This window comes from Sturnira hondurensis, unplaced genomic scaffold (assembly GCF_014824575.4).
Source record: "Sturnira hondurensis isolate 20B ecotype Veracruz unplaced genomic scaffold, ASM1482457v3 Scaffold0003606, whole genome shotgun sequence".
Classification (NCBI taxonomy): domain Eukaryota; kingdom Metazoa; phylum Chordata; class Mammalia; order Chiroptera; family Phyllostomidae; genus Sturnira; species Sturnira hondurensis.
This window is the reverse complement of record NW_028076237.1, coordinates 24,543-41,827: the sequence shown is the minus strand read 5'-3', so window position 1 is coordinate 41,827 and position 17,285 is coordinate 24,543. Positions and strand designations below refer to the sequence as shown.

The 17,285-nt window shown below is 50.1% G+C and overlaps 1 protein-coding gene across 1 annotated transcript in view; it reads left to right on the top strand.

Annotated features, from left to right (window-relative positions):
• The first annotated feature begins 427 nt into the window (after positions 1–427).
• NUMBL (NUMB like endocytic adaptor protein) overlaps positions 428–17,285 on the top strand; it is a 34,444-nt gene continuing 17,586 nt past the window's right edge. Inside the window, exons 1-6 of the mRNA XM_037041978.1 lie at positions 428–646; positions 4,091–4,175; positions 6,410–6,549; positions 7,452–7,526; positions 7,614–7,688; positions 8,874–9,014. Of these exons, the coding sequence (XP_036897873.1) occupies positions 623–646; positions 4,091–4,175; positions 6,410–6,549; positions 7,452–7,526; positions 7,614–7,688; positions 8,874–9,014 (540 nt within the window). The 5' untranslated portion in view covers positions 428–622. The remainder of the gene's footprint in view (positions 647–4,090; positions 4,176–6,409; positions 6,550–7,451; positions 7,527–7,613; positions 7,689–8,873; positions 9,015–17,285) is intronic.

Genomic DNA, 17,285 nt, shown 5'->3' with positions numbered 1-17,285 from the left:
CGCCGGGGTCTGTTCATTCCCCTCCCATTCCTTGCAAAAAGTGCCTTGTCACCGCTTCTGCCAGCCCCCGCTGGGATAGGAAAACCGTGGGGTTAGCTGGAAGATTTGAGGATGTGGAGCGGCAAGACGGTTCCCGAAGCAACTCTTTCGGACACAGAACTGAAGGAGACCTGAGGTCAGGGGTCACCAAGGGAAAGGGAGTCCAGGCTTCGAAAGACCTAGGGGGATACTCCGCGAGGCTCACGTGCAAGCTCAGCCGGGGACTGGCCAATGGGCGTGGCGGGGCGGTGGCCGTAAGGGAGGGGGCGGGGTTATATTTGCGTGTGGGCGGTGCCTGCAAGCCGAAGGGGCGGGGTCTTTCTGTATATCCAGCAGGCGGTGGGCCAGTGGGCGGGGCCGGGGCGGGGAGCAGAAGCGGGAGGGGCGCTCCCCCGACCCCAGAACGGAAATCTCGGGGAGCCGAGCAGGCTGGCGGGCGTGCATCTCGCACCATCCTTGGGTCCGTGGGCTCCGTCAGCGTCGGACAGAGCTGCCGCCGCCACCGCTACAACAGCAGCACCAACAGCATTCGGGGATCCGGGCCTGGCGGGGGCCGCGGGAGGCGGGGGCGCCCGGGCCCTGGATGTCCCGGAGCGCGGCGGCCAGAGTGAGAAGGGCGGGAGAGTGGGGCTCGGGTAGGGGGGCGGCGCCGCTGCTGATGTGGCGGGGGGTGGGAGGCGGCCGCGGCGCCCGTATGGAGAGGGTGCCAATGCTGGCGAGGGTGGTCCTGGGTGGGAATCCACGAACAAACCCCCACCGACCCAAAGCTTGGGAGACACAGGCCCTCCCTCCCTTACCGAGGCCCTGGAGATAAGGGTCCGAGACACAGAACTCCCCCTCAGGGAAATCAAGGACAGGGGACAGATTTTCTGTACAACTCCCTAGGCAAGGTTTTGGGGATGGGTTCGGGACACAACCCCCGGATGAAGCCAAGGCCTGCTGGAGGCGATCCCGGACCAGACGCCATCCAGATTCCTCCCTGCCTGAGGGGGGTCTGTGAGCACAACAACCCTCTAGGCAAGGTCTTGATGGAGTCCCTGGGCACAGCTTCCCTACCAAGCCAAGGCTGAGAGCAATTTCAGGCACAATCTGTCCCCAGGCCTCAGAGGAGTCCTGGGCACAGCATCCCACCCCTCTCCCCGCAGTCCTTGGGCGGTGTCCTAGGAACAGCCCCTTCTCAAAACAAGGTCCTTGTGCCTGAGACTCCACTCCCCCCCCCCCACCGTAGCCTGAATAAAATTAGGGAAATTTCAGGCACTTCCCCTCCTTGGTCAGGGGTCTCAGGGCACAGGTCCCTGGGACACCCTCTTTGTCCCTTGGGCTACCCAGCTGCCAGGGAGTGGCCCCACCCTCGGATAATGCACTGGCCCCTCAGGCTCCAGGATTCATGCTGGGAGGCGGCCAGGAGAGGTTTCCCAGGGCCCGGGTGCAGCCTTGTCTGTCTGCAGCATCTGAGGTGATGGCGGCTTTGTGTGTGGTACCTGGGGGAGGGGGGAAGCAAGTGTTGGGGAGGTGGCTGAGTGTGTGTCTGTGCTACAGCTGGTGACTATGAGGAATCCTGTGTGTGTGCCTGTTTGTGCTTGTGGTTGTGTCTGGTAGTGTCTGTGAGTGACCCCAGCATTTGTGTGACTATGTATGTGTGTATGACAACGGCTCAGTGTGCATGAAGCCTGTACTTTTGTCTATGTTTGGGTGTGTGCATGGCTGTGACTGTGGAGTTGTGTCTGTGGTTCCATCTTTAGTGACCCTGTGTCTGTGTGCCTCGGTAACTGTGACCGGGTATGTGACAGTGTATGTGTTAAGTCTGGGGTTGGACGTGTGTGCGTGGCTGACTGAAGATGTGGGTGGAGTTGTGACTGTGTGAGTGGAGTGGTGTCTATGACTCTGTCCATGTGCGACTCTCCCAGTGACTGAACATTTGTGGTTATATTTGTGACTGGTTTTATATTTGTGCCACACATGGGTCTGTGTGACACACAATGTCCCTGCAAACTCTGGGTGTGTGACTGCCATTATAGATGAAGTTGGTCACACTGTGCCTATGTGACTGGGGTTGCGTGATAGCACTGTGACTTGTATGTTTGTGTGCTGCTTGTGTGTTCAGAGCCATGTCTCTCTGTGTGACTGGGGTTGTGTAAATGATGGCATCTATCTGTGTGTTGATACTGAGTGATCGTGTGCATTTATAATCATGAATGTGTGATTTGGGTTATGTACTTGACTTGGGGCCTGAAACCCTGGCTGACCACTAATAGTGGGTTATTTCACTATGTCTGACTCTATTTTTATACGTGTGTCTGTGTGTGATGGCATCAGGCTATTGTATGTGTTGGAGGCATGCAGGTGAGTGGGGCTTCTGTATTTGTTTGTGACCTGCGTGTCTGTGACCCGGATGACTATATGTACCCATGTCTATGTCTATTCACAGGCTATGAGAGTCTCTGTAGCTGTGTGGCTGTTTGGTGTGTGTGTGTCTGCATGCATGCATATTTGTGTTTGAGTGTGTGATTTGGTGACAGGGTAACTGTGAGGAGCTGTGTCTTTTGCATAAGCACGGCTATAAATGCTATGTTGGGTCCCTGCATTTCAGAGCATGCACGTGACTGTGTGCTTGTGGTATGTGAAATAGAAATTGTGTGCTGATGGCTCTGTGTGTGAGACACTATGTGTCTGGCCACATGGGGCTGTGACTGTACAAGTATGTGGCCACTGGTCTGTGTGACTTGCGTGTTTTCATGGAGAGAGACCATGTGTTTCTCTGTGATGCTATGATTGGTACAGTTGGGTGTGGGATATTGGGTGACGGCACTATAACTGTGGTATATGGCTGAGTAGTGTGGGTACTGAGGCTGTGTGGCTCTGCATGCACAACCACCTCTGAAATGTATATGGCTGTGATTTTGAACCGCCGACTATCTGGCTGTGGCCAGATATCTGAGTGTGGCCACCCTGGGGGACAGTTGTCTCTTGATGGCCATATGCATGTCTTAAGTGTGCAAGCCTCTTTCCCTATAATGCATGGGCCATGGCCACCAGTGTCTCTGTGTGATTGGGGATGGAGGACGGTTTGTATAAGTTAGTTGATACTGTGACTAAATGTGAGCCTCTATGACGGGGTATGCATGACTGTGTGACAGTGTGTAACCAAAAAGTGTGTTGGTGTGACTGATACAAGTTGAGTGTCCATGTGCAGCTTTGTGCCTGTGGATGATTGAACACATGTGGCTGTGTGATCAGATGTGTGTGTGTCTGCATGCATCCATGACCAGATGTCAACACACAGCATTGGAGCTAGGTGTGACAAGTGTGTGTGGCTATGATTGTGTCTTTGTGACTGGGTCTGATTCTGAGTGGGAGTATCTCGGGTGACTGCCTGAGAAAAAGTGACTCACTGGGTGTGGCTGTACATGTGCCACTTGGGTGGGTATGCTGGGCCCAGGTCTTTGCATGTGGCTGAGAAAATAAAAGTGACCACACATCAGCAGCTGATGTGACCAGGTGTGTGTGGCAGTGCCCAGGCAGGCTGGGACTCTGTATGCATGGAAACATGTCTGTAGTGAGACTGTGTATATCTGTGAACTTGGCTGTGTGACAAGATATTTATAGTGGTTGTGACTTTATGTGTGTCTGTGTGACCTGGTGTGTATAGTTGGGGGTTGTGTCTGTGTGTAACTAAATGTACAGACCTGCAACCCAGTGCTGGGGACAACTGTAGGCATGAGTTGCATGCAGACGTGTGACTGTATGTTTGTGCATCCCTGAACTTGTGTCTAGAGGGCAAGGCCACTCCCTCCTCACACCATCCCTGTGGGTACTGGGGGCCTCCTGAAGCCAGGATATCCCCTAACAAACACCCCCAGACACACTTACTTGTTCCTGAGCCCTTGCAACCAGGGGGCTCATCTCCCTTGTAACAGTTGCTATGACAACCAAGCCTTCATCAGGGAGCCTGAGATGGAGGGGTGTTGGCTGATGTCCAAAGAGCGGGTGAGGTAGGGCACCGAGTGCATCCCAAGCCGGCCTCTCACCTTCTCTTCTGTCCCTTGAGCAGAGTGGACCCAGGAGGCCTGAGAAACATCTGTCCCCAGCCCCCTGTGGGGCCCTGGGGCCCCCCGAAACCTCCAGGACGGAGCCAGGTGAGTGATGGGTGGAGATGGGGCAGGGACTGAGTGGGTGGGTGGGTCTGACTGACATGACCAGAGAAACTGTCCCTGCAGTCACACAGCCTAATCACTCTCATGAGTGGAAACCTTCAAACCTCTTCCCTGTGCACTCAGTGGCCATTCAAGCCTGATTCATGCTCAGACACACACCGGGACACTGAGGCACACATCGACCTCCCGCACCACAAGTGCAGGTTCACACCAACATACAGACACATTCCCAGACAACGACCTGACTCTTTCAGACTGGGGACGACAGACACCGAGCAGATTCTGACCCCAGGGCCACATTACACACCCACAGCAGACAGCATGTACGGACCCATACTTCCGCAGATAGCAGCCAAACTTCCTCAAGCAGACATGCCTCACAGACTCCACCTCTGGACCCATCTTCTCCTACAGAGCTCCACTTGTAGCCCCCGCTGGTGCTGCTCAGGGGATTGAGCGCCGGCCTGTGAACCCAAGGGTCACCAGTTCAATTCCCGGTCAGGGCACATGCCCAGGTTGTGGGCCAGGTCCCCGGTTCGGGGCATGCAAGCGGCGACCCATCCATGTTTCTCTCGTGCATCGGTGTTTCTCTCCCTCTCTTTCTCCCTCCCGTCCCCTCTCTCTAAAAAATAAATAACGTCCTGCCCTGGCTGGTATAGCTCAGTGGATTGAGCATGGGCCTGCGAACCACACGATCGCGGTTCGATTCCCAGTCAGGGCACATGCCTGGGTTGCAGGCCAGTTCCCATCAGGGGACTCATGAGAGGCAACCATACATTGATATTTCTCTCCTGTCCTTCCCTTCCCCTCTAAAGATAAATAAATAAAATCTTTTAAAAAATAAATAAATAAAATAAAAAATAAATAACGTCTTTAAAAAAACTTCTTTTTAACAAAAAAGAGCTACACTTCTGCACACAGACACAGTCTCACAAATAACAGCCATGAGCAGCTCTAAAAAACAACACACACCTCACATTCTCACACACCTTACAGATTCACGGGTGTGTACTGACACACCCTCAGAACAACACCCGTGGACCCACCTCTACAACAGTCACATGCTCTGACAGACATATCCTCAACAAACAACAGCTGCAGTCTTGGACGCCCGCATGGTCTCTTGGGTAACTCATACATACTCTCAACGATGACAACAGTCATCAGTGACGAAGGCCACACCCTCACACAGACATACAGCCTCAAAGACCTCTTCCTGCTCAGGAACACATCCTCACCTCACCGGCAACATTTGCTGACACACTCACAAGCGCTCACACATACATACCCTTCAGCAACAACCTTCAGGGACTCGTACTCACAGACAATGACCACACTCTTGGGCACAGACCCCGCCGTGGACAGTGTGCACAGGCACACACTCTAGGGAGCAACCCCTGGGACCCACATCCTCCTGTATAGCCCTCAGAAATACACACTCACTGCAGTGGCAGGTTCTGCTCTGGACACCCTCCCAGACACCATGTGCAGACACACCAGCCACATAGTCGCACACACACACAGTCCCCATCTGCTCACCCTCCTGGGACTGTCAGCACGGCTTCTCAGTGAAGAGTGTTTCAGTCAGGGAGGATTGTCTTAGTAGCTGGCCATCTCCACCCTCACCCATGCCTCTGGGAGTCACAGGTGCGCACTGCCCCAGCGTACCACACCTGACACTACACACTGTTGTCCATACTCTCTGGCTTTGGCTCTGGACCTCAGTTTCGGGACCTTATGAGACCCCCCGAACATTGGACCTAGGCAACTCCCAACTCTTGTGCCCTCTGACCACCTCAGCCCCTGACCTCGTGACCCCTGACTTCATGCCCTGTAACCCAGTACTCTCCATTGCCTTGACTTCCCATTGCTTTGGTTCCTCATTATTCTAGACTGCCGCATCCCCATTTCCAGGTCCCCGAAAGCTGTGACCCCCATACCAGACCTCCCTGCCCCTCAGCTCCATGTCTTCTGAATCTCCGCACTGACTCTTGCGCTCTGCCTCGAGTCTTGACCCTGCCTTTTGTCATCCCCATCCCCCGTGTCCCCTGACTGCTGCCGAATGTCATGTCCCCTGACCCAGTGACCCCCTAACCCTGTAACCTTACTCCTTTGTTATCTGACTCTGTGCCCACTGAGCATTGTGTCCACTCCCTGAGCACTGTGTGGGTCTTCCGATCCTGGCCTTTGACCTACTCCCTGTCCGGTGTCACCAGAGGGGGCAGGCACTATGAACAAGTTACGGCAGAGCCTGAGGCGAAGGAAGCCAGCCTACGTGCCTGAGGCGTCGCGGCCCCATCAGTGGCAGGCAGACGAGGATGCGGTGCGCAAGGGCACGTGCAGCTTCCCTGTCAGGGTGAGTGGGCGGGGCATGGGTGGGGGTGGGATGCATGCGGGTCCCAGCTGGGTGAGGTCCCGCCCCCCATGGCAGAGACAGTGCATGCACGAAGAGCTGTGGAGCCTGCTCATGCGCAACCCCACAGCTTGAGTCCTGCAGAGTTAGGATTAAACACCAGCGTACTTTCTCTTGTACCAGGAAAATGTCACCGGGGGGGGGACATCCTGCCTGGGTCACCCGTTTTGTGGGAGCTGACAATTTCCAGAGGGCACTGGAAGGTCGCAAAAATTCTGTACCATTTGCAAAGCCCTCCATGACACTTGACAATGCGCACTACACTTCAATCTGTGAGAGAGCAGGTTCAGGTTCAAATCCCAACTTGGTCCCTTCCTCTAGATCTTCAGATGCAGACCATGAGTGTGAGGGGTCCACTTGGGAGGCGCAGGAAATGCTGGTGGAGTGGGGAAGGGAAGGCAGCCTGTCACTGGTGGGTCACTAAACTACAGCTGTGGGCAGCTGAGCTGAATGCCACTGGGGACTTTGGGAAATAGAGCCACCCCCGCATAGCAGGAGGGAGCTGGGGGGGGGGTGTGCCCCAACTCCCATGAGGCATTGCTGGGGCCAGCCCTTGGGTGCAGAGGTGCAGATGCTGGCGCTCAGAAGGACAACAGTGGTGGGTTAAGGCCCAGAGACGGGTGCAGGGTGGGAATCACTACTGCGTGGTGTGCTTCAGTTTCTCATCTGTGTATCTGGGATAGGAACGGGGGACCTCCCTCGGAGAGCTGGGGTGCAGAGTAAATGAGTGCTAAGCACATGCGACATGCTTAGGACATTGTGTGGTGCATCGCAGTTGCTCAGGGGACACTAAGAATTACTGATTGCTGTGCTTATTCCACACCCTGTTTTTCCTCCCTCCCAAGTACCTGGGCCACGTGGAGGTGGAGGAGTCCAGGGGGATGCACGTGTGTGAAGACGCAGTGAAGAGGCTGAAGGCGGTGAGCGAGGGGCTGGCGCAGGGAGGAGCAAGGTCAGGCCGGAAGAGACAGCCCTGATCACGCCCTCTGTTCTCACCTTCCTCCCAGATGGGCCGGAAGTCCGTGAAGTCAGTCCTGTGGGTGTCAGCTGATGGGCTCCGAGTGGTGGATGACAAGACCAAGGTAGGAGGCTCGTGGGGGTGGGAGAGGGCCCCTTTCTTCACCCTGCTCGAATGGGGCCGAGGGTGCGTTCCCACCCACCGCTAGGATGCCCCTCCCTCAGGGGCCTTCTGTAACATCTTGGCACATCTCTGAGAGTCACACTTCAGGACTGCGTCCTGCGGTGGCTTGTGAGCCGACGTCGGTAGTGGGTGAGAGCAGACTGGAGCAGCTGCCTCAGCTCCATCCCACCAGCTCGCCCACTTATCAGCTGGGTGACCCTGGGTGTGAGATGCAGCCCTTCTGTTCCTCAATCTCGTCATCTGTCAAGGAAAGTATATCACACAACTAGGTGTTTCCTCCCTGAAAAGGGTTTATCTGGGAAAGAATTGCAATCGAATGCAAGCAGACATGGCCAGCGTGGCCTGCGGGCCAAGATGGAGGAATATTTGTAGAAGGAAAAGGAAGTCAAGGGAGGAGGAATTCGGAGTCATAGAGCTTTACTAGAAAAATAGAGTTTTTCCTGTTGGGTTCTCACAATTACGCAAAGTTCAAGAACTTCCATGCAAAGCCCTAACCCCTCCCGTGACACTCCCGATGCACTGCTGCTCAGCGTGGCGGTTGGTCTTTATCGCCTGGTGGGGTATACGTACTCAGACCGGTGTTAGCAGTTAGATGTGTGTTGTCAGTCCACCCAGCCAGACAGGATGCTGTGGGGCCAGGATCTGGGTATCTGTCACTCTTGAATTCCCTGTCTCCAGCCCAGAGACCACCAGAGGAGGCAGCTAGCACATGACGACAGTTAGGTTAATGACCGAACAGCATCGACACCTTTGCACAGGCAGTTCCCTCAGCCTGAATTACTGTTCTCTGCCCTTTGCTTCCAGGAAGCTTTGCCTGACCCTACCTCCCCACCCAGGTTGGGTCAGGCACCTCCTCGTCCCTGTGCTGCCTCCCCATCCCACCCCTGACCTCTGTGTCTGTGCTTCCCTTCTTATGTCTGGCCGTGACTCTGGGCCCTCTCCTGGGGATGAGTCTGCTTCTGCGCTTAACTGGGAGCCCCATGCCTGCAGGGTCCACAGCAGGATCCACAGTGACTGCCAGGTGTGCCTACCCCGGTCAGGATGGCTTATGGACCAGACACTCAGGGATGCTGAAGGAGTATGTGAAAGTTCACATTTCTCTCCTGGTCTTCCTGACTGCTCCCAGGACCTGCTGGTGGACCAGACCATCGAAAAAGTCTCCTTTTGTGCCCCTGACCGCAACCTGGACAAGGCTTTCTCTTATATCTGCCGTGACGGGACCACCCGCCGCTGGATCTGCCACTGTTTCCTGGCGCTTAAGGACTCCGTGAGTATCGCCAGAGCCCAGGGGCTGCTGACTCTCCTCTCTGGTTCCCCGGCAGTCCAGCTCCATCCCCGGCCTGCTGAGTGGAGTCTCGCAAGCCATCGCCTCTCCTCTCCAGGCCTGGTGTCCTCATCTGGAAAAGGGACTGAGCTCAGCCTCCTAGCCTAGAGAATTACTGTGGACTTGGATGGGTTAATGCACAGGAGTTGGAATATATGCCTGGGATGTAGGAGGCACTCAGGAAAACACTGGTTATCACCATCCTCCTTGTTATCAGCAGTTCTTCATGGTTCTCTAACTTTTCTAGCTGAGGATCATATACATACAGTAGTAATGTGCATTCTGTGTCCAGCTCCAGGAATTTTTGCTTATGGATAAACCCCACCCGGGGCCAAGTGGTGGGGTTTCCTGCCCCCATGAGGCTCCCTCAGGCCCTTCTCAAACCACACCCCTCCCCCGACTCTTCCTTCAGCCTTGATTCATTTTGTCTTTGTTTCTTTATATTTTGGGAGGTCAAGGTGCCATCTGAGAATCAGATGAAAGCAACAAATGGGCTCTCTCTTCAGAAGCATCCTCACAGTTAAGATTCTGAGGCTTGTGACAGAAATCCCCCAATAGCAGTGGCTTCAGTGAAATGCAGGTTGGCCCCTGTCTCACGTGAGAGACCTCCGGAGGCAGGCGGTGCAGCGTGGCCGCGGCTCCCCTCCCTGTGTCAGAGCCTCGGCTTCTCCATCTTGTTGCTACGCTGGAGTGCGGCTCCACTTCTCTGCTTGCAACAGATGGTGGGAAATAGCGTTTTTGTTCTGCCCTGAACCCTGGGCGCTGAATTCGGTCCCTTGCCCAACTTTGTAGGAAACCGCAGTCTCAGCCCCCTACATCGGCCAGTTCTTTGGTTGCTGGCGATAGAAACTGATCTGGCTAACTTAAATCTAAAATATAATTCATGGCCCTGGCCTAGTGGTTCAGTTGGAGCGTTTGTCCCGTGATCGAAGGGTTGCAGATTCGATTCCCAGTCAGGGAATATACCTGGCTTGTGGGTTTGATTGCTGGTCAGTTGCAATTCCTGGTCCAGGTGCATATAATCCCTGGTCAGGGTGCATTCAGGAGGCAACCAGTCAATGCCTCTCTCACATCGATGTTTCTCTCTCTCTCTTCTCCCTCTCTCTTCTTCTCTCTCTCAAAGCAATGCAGAAATGTCCTCAGGTGAAAATAAATTTAAAATATTAAACCCACGGCCCTGACCAGTGTGGCTTAGTTGGTTTGGGCATCATCCTCTGAAGCGAAAGGTTGCTGGTTCGATTCCTGGTTAGGGCACATGCTTGGGTTGGGTGTTCAGTCCCAAGTTGGAGCACAGGAGAGGCAACTGATTGATGTCTCTGACATCAGTGTTTTTCTGTCTCTTTTTCCCTCCCTTCCCCTCTCCCTAAAAATAAATAAATAAAATATTAAAAATTTTTTTTAGAAAGGATATAAGAAATCTCACAAAATCAAAGGGCAGCCCTAGCTGGGAGGCTCACCTGGACTGTTGCCCCATGCATCGAAATGGTACAAGTTGTGAAGAGTAGGAAGAAAAAACAACCTTGGTCTGTAGATGTTTCATAAATGGCACTGTTGTTGGGTCTGTCTTTGCCAGGTAGTACACCTCTGGAAAAAAAAAAAAGAAATGGTACAAGTTGGATGCCCAGTCACGGTGCATACTGAGGCTGAGGGTTCGATCCCTGAGGGTTCCGTCCCTGATAGGTTGCCTCATACTGAGGGTGTGAGGCAACCTATCCATGTTTGTCTTTCACATCGAAGTTCCTCGCTCTCTCCTTCCTCTCTCTAAAATCAATACATATATCACTGGGTGAGGAACACAACCAAATCGAAGGGCAGTCAGAGCATGAAGTATCAGAAAGGGCAGAGAGCAGGGCAGCCTGGGGCCACTGCACCAGGGGACAGTTCGTCAGGACACCATTGTGAGATGAACCTACCTCCCAATGCTTTGGGTCCAGTTTCTGGTGAGAGGGCATGGAATTGGCCTGGCTCAGGTCCCTGGCTTCCCCTGGGCCAGGAGAGGTGGAGCGCCAAGACCGACTTAGCCAGAATTGAAATGGGGTTTCCCAAAGAGAATCTGTGGTGCTGTTACTCAAAGCAGGGAGATAATGGGCAAGTTAAACAACACCTGTACCTGGCAGACCTTACTAGTCTCTACTCAAGGATGCCTGCATGCTTCCGAAATCCTCACTGGCAAGAGCTCTAAGGCCTGCAAATGAGTCAATACCCTCACCTTCCTCACTCATACACACAATTTCAGACCTGCAAGCAGGCGTGTCAGTATTGATTAGTCAGCACAGATCGGTGCCTGCCAATGGCCAGTGTGGAGATATTTGAGATGCACTTAACAATAGCAGCTGCTATTTCTGGAGAATAGCATAGTACGTGTTTCAGTTATCTGTTGTGCATAACAAGTTTCTCCAAAATTGAGTGGCTTAAAATTCCAATCACTTATTACCTCTCACGTTGCTGTAGGTCAGGAGTGTGGGAAGGCTCAGTGAGTGTCTGGCGCCAGGTCTCTCACACGCTTCGGTCATGGTGTGCGTGGTGGTCACACGGGAGACTACAGTGTGGAAGCTTGAGGAAAGCTGGGCTTCTCACATGGTGGCTCAGGGCTCCAAAACAGGGAGTGGTGGGGGGAAGGAGCGTGAGGGAGAGAGACTGAGGTTGCTTTAACCCTGGTACTAACCAGGAGGAATCTGTGTTTCCTCTTTGGACTTGGAAACCACAGCATTGCTTCTGTGGTGTTCTGTTTGGCCAAACAAGGACAGAGGTCTTCCCAGACCAAGGAAAGACAACACTGACCCTACTTTTTTTTTTTAAAGATTTTATTCATTTATCTTTAGAGGGGATGGGAAAGAGAGAGAGGGAGAGAAATATCAATGTATGGTTGCCTCTCATGTGTCCTCCACTGGGAACTGGCCTGCAACCCAGGCATGTGCCCTGACTGGGAATCGAACCGAGATCCATTAGTTCGCAGGCCTGCGCTCAATCCACTGAGCTACACCAGCCAGGGCTTGGCCCTACTTCTGTTGGGGGGAGAGACAGGGTTCTGGAAGAGCATGTGGGGCCAGAAATTTGTTGCGACTCTTTTTTGTCTTTTGGGGGTTTTTTTGGTATAGTGAACTTTATTGATTGACAAGATAGGACTCCCTAAGCCCCTCCCTTTCTTCAATGTTTTGTGTATAAAATCCCATGTTTAGTCTAAGAGTTTTATAGTTTTAGCTCTCACATTTAGGTCTTTGATCCCTTTGGAGTTAATTTCTGTAAATGGTGTCAGTAGGGGTCCATCTTCATTTTTTTCCATGTGTGTATCTGTAGTCCTGGCGCCATTTGTTAATGAGACTATCTTTTCTCCATTGAATAGTCTTGGCCCCAATATTTCCAAGAAAATCAATGGACTGTAGATGTGTGGGTAGCTATCTAGGCACTCAGTTCTTTTTCACTGGCCTACTTGTCTATCCTTATGCCAGTATCACTTTTTTTTTTAATTACTGCAGCTTCAGAGTAAGTTTCAAAATCGAAAAGTGTAAATTTTATTTTGTTCTTTCTCCAATTATTTTGACTATTCTGAGTCACTTGCAATTCCATGTAAATTTTAGGATTAACTTTTTCATTTCTGTGAGAGTCCACTGGGTTTTGATAAGGGTTACATTAAATTTCTAGACCACCATGGGAAATATTGCCATTTTAACAAGATGAAGTCTTCCGATCCATAAACATAGACGTTCTGTTTATTTAGGTCTTCTTTAATTTCTTTCAGTAATTTTAAAAAAGATTTTATTCATTTTGAGAGAAAGGGGAAGGAAGGGAGAAAGAGAAGGAGAGAAACATCAATGTGAGAGAGAAACAGCAATTAGTTGCCCCTCAGATGCCCCCAACTGGGGACCTGGCCCACAACCCAGGCATGTGCCCTGACAGGGAATAAAACTGATGACCAGTTTGTGGGGCAATGCCCATCCCACTAAGCCATACCAGTCAGGGCTTCTTTCAGTAATATTTTGTAGTTTTCAGTATTTATGTCTTTTATTTCCTTGGTTATATTTATTCATAACCATTTTGTTCTTTTAGATGCTATTGCAAATGAAATTAATGTCTTAATTTCTAGTGTATATAAATGTGACTGGTTTTTATTAATTTATTTTTTCATTTTTAAATGATTTTATCTATTTATTTTTAGAGGGGTAGTGAGGGAGAAAGAGAGGGATAGAAATATCAATGTGTGGTTGCCTCTCATGTACCCCCTACCAGGGGCCTGGCCTGTAACCCAGGCATTGTGCCCTGACTGGGAATTGAACCAGCGATCCTTTGCTTCACAGGCTGGCAGTCAATCAACTGACCCACACCAGTCAGGGGTGAATTCACTTATTAACACTAATAATTTGTGAATTATTTAGGACTTTCTACATGCAAGATCATGTCATCTGCAAATAGAGATAATTTTACTTCTACCTTTTCAACTTGGTTGCCTTTATTTCCTTTTCCTGTCTTATTGCTCTGACTAGGACTTCCAGTATACTGTTGAATAGAAGTGATGAGAATGGGCATTCTTTTGTGTATGTGTGTGTGTGTGTGTGTGTTTTATTGTTGTTCAAGTACAGTTGTCTCCATTTTCACCCCCCACACCCCCCCAACCCCCGTCCCCTCCTCCCACCCTTGATTCTCCCCACTTTGGCTTTGTCTATGTGTCCTTTATACATGTTCCTTGACAACCCTTTCCCTATTTTTCCCCATTATTCCTCTCCCTTCCCCCCAACCATTACTGTCAGTTTGTTCTTTATTTCAATGTCTCTGGTTGTATTTTGCTTGCTTGTTTGTTTTGCTGATTAGGTTCCCTTATAGGTAAGATCATATGGTATTTGTCTTTCACTACCTGGCTTATTTCACTCAGCTTAATACTCTCAGTTCCATCCATGCTGTTGTGAAGGGTAGGAGTTCCTTCTTTCTGCTTTGTAGTATTCCATTGTGTAAATGTACCAGTTGTTTGATCCACTTATTTACTGATGGGCACCTAGGCTGCTTCTAGCACTTGGCTATTGTAAATTGTGCTGCTATGAACATTGAGGTGCATGGGTTTTTTAGAAATGGTGTTTCAGGATTCTTATGGTATCATTCCAGCAGTGGAATTGCTGGGTCAAAAGGCAGTCGTTTTTAGTTTTCTGAGGAAATTCCATACTGTTTCCCACAGTGGCTGCACCATTCTGCAGTCCCACCAACAGTGCACTAGGGTTCCCTTTTCTCCACAGCCTCTCCAACACTTGTTGCTTGTTGCTTTGTTTGTGATGGCCCTTCTGACCAGTGTGAGGTGGTATCTCAATGTGGTTTTAATTTGCATGTCTCTGATGGCTAGTGATGCTGAGCATCTTTTCATGTCTCTGGACCCTCTGTATGTCCTCCTTGGAGAGTGTCTGTTCAAGTTCTTTACCCCTTTTTTAAAAGATTTTGTTTATTTATTTATCTTTAGAGGGGAAGGGAAGGAGAGAGGGAGAGAAATATCAACGTATGTGTGCCTCTCCTGTGTCCCCTGCTAGGAACTGGCCTGCAACCCAGGCATGTGCCCTGACTGGGAATCGAACCGTCATTCTTTGGTTCACAGGCCCGTGCCCGATCCACTGAGCTATACCAGCTAGGGCCTTTACCCATTTTTTAATTGGGTTATTTGTCTTCCTGGAGTGGAATTGTGTGAGTTCTTTATACATTTTGGAGATCAAACCCTTGTCTGAGGTATCATTTGCAAATATGTTTTCCCTTAAGGTTGGTTCTCTTTTCCCTTTAATGCTGTTTTCTTTAGCCACACAAAAGCTTTTTATTTTGATGATATCTCATTTGTTTGTTATTCCCTTTATGTCCCTTGCTCTAGGGACATTGTGCATCTGTGCACCTGTGGAACATCCAGCAATATCTGTGAAAATATTGCTGCATGGGATATCTGAAATTTTCCTGCCTATGTTCTCCTCTAGGACTTTTATGGTGTCACAGCTTATATTTAAGTGTTTTATTCACCTTGAATTTATTTTTCTGTATGGTGTAAGTTGGTGCTCAAGTTTCATTTTTTTGCATGTAGCTGTCCAGATCTCCCAACATCATTTGTTGAAGAGGCTATTTTTACTCCAGAAAATGGACATTCTTATCTTGTTCCTGATTTTAGGGGAAAACTTTCAGCATTTTACCATTGAGTGTGATGTTAGCTGCAACTTTTTCATAACTCCTTTGTCAGGTTGAGGAAGTTTCCTTCTATTCCAAGTTTGTTGAGTGTTTTTTTTTATCATGAAAGGGTATTGAAATTTCTTAAACTACATTTTATTTATTATTTTTTAAAATTTTTATTTATTTATTTTTAGAGAGAGGGGAAGGGAGGCAGAAAGACAGGAAGAGAAACATCAATATGTGGTTATTCTCACATGTCCCCAACTTGGGACCTGGCTGCAACCCAGGCATGCGCCCTGACTGGGAATCGAACTGGCAACCCTTTGATTGGCAGGCCCGTGCTCAATCCACTGAGCTACACCAGCCAGGGCTAAAGTGTATTTTATTGATTTTACTATTACACTCGTCCCACTTCTTTCTCCCCTTTATTTCCTTCTGCCCTGCAACCCCCTTCTCACCAGCATTCCCTGCCCGTTAGTTCATGTCCATGAGCTGCACATATAAGTTCTTTGGCTTCTCCATTTTCTGCACTAGTCTTAACTTTCCCCTGTCTATTTACCTACAATTTATGCTTCTTATTCCCTGTACCTTTTCCCCCATTCTCCCCTCTTCCCCTCCGCAGTGATGACCCTCCATGTGGTCTCCATTTCTTTGCTTCTGTTCCTATTCTAGTTGTTTACTTAGTTTGTCTTTGTTTTTGTTTGTTTTAGGTTCAGTTGTTGATAGTTGTGAGTTTGTTGTCATTTTACTGTTCATAGTTTTGAAAATCTTCTTTTCCTTAGATAAGCCCCTTTAACATTTCATATAATAAGGGCTTGGTGATGATGAACTCCTTGAACTTGACCTTATCTGAGAAGCACTTTATCTGCCTTTCAATTCTAAATGAAAGCTTTGCTGGATGCAAATCTTGGATGTAGGTCCTTGTCTTTCATGACTTGGAATACTTCTTTCCAGCCCCTTCTTGCCTATAAGGTCTCTTTGGAGAAATCAGCCGACAGTCTGATGGGAAGTCCTTTGTAGGTGACTGTCCCCTTATCCTTCTAAGATTCTCTCCTTCATTTTAATCTTGGCTAATGTAATGATGATGTGCCTTAGTGTGTTCTTCCTTGGGTCCAACTTCTTTGGGACTCTCTGAGCTTCCTGGATTTCCTGGAAGTCTATTTCCTTTGCCAGACTGGGGAAGTTCCCCTTTATTATTTGTTCAAATACGTTTTCCACTCGTGGCTGTTTCTTTCCCCCTTCTGGTACCCCTATAATTCGGATGTTGGAACGTTTAAAGATGTCCTGGAGGTTCCTAAGCCTCTCCTCATTTTTTTGAATTCTTGTTTCTTCATTGTTTTCTATTTGGTTGTTTTTTTTCTTCCTTCTGGTCCACTTGATTGATTTTAGTCCCAGTTTCCTTCCCATTACTATTGGTTCCCTGTGCATTTTGCTTCATTTCACTTAGTGAAGCCTTCATTTTTTCATTTAATTTGTGACTAAAATCAACCAGTTCTGTGAGCATCCTGACCACCAGTGTTTTGAACTGTGCGTCTGATAGGTTGGCTATCTCTTGGTCACTTAGAAGTATTGGCTCTGGGGCTTTGAGCTGTTCTTCTTGAGCCATAATGTTTTGGTCTGTTTGTGCTTGTTACGTATGAGGGGCAGAGCCTTAGGTGTTCACCAGGGTGGGTCTACCCAGTTGCTGGGTTGTGACTGGGGGCAGGGTCAGAGAGGGAGCAATGGCATTTGTTGGGCTTTCTCTCAGATTTCGGTCCCCCTCTGCTGCTTCCCACAAGCAAATTGGGCCCTTTTGGTGCTAGTTCCCAGATATGTGGGCTTGTGCACCGTCCAGGACCCTGTGTGTCTCTCCAATGAACTCTCTTTGAGCCTGGGAGCCTCTCCTGGCACCTCAACCCCCAAAAGTTTTTCCAGTTGGTGCTTTTAGACTTTATTTCCTGGCGCTGGGGCCCTGGGTTGCACGGTCTATCTCACTGTTCTCTCCTTTGCCTGGTTTATCTGTACACGAATGTGTGACCACGGTCAGCCAGCCACCTTGCGCCCTCACTGGATTTGCCTGTTGCCACTCCACACCTGGGATCTGCCAGCCGC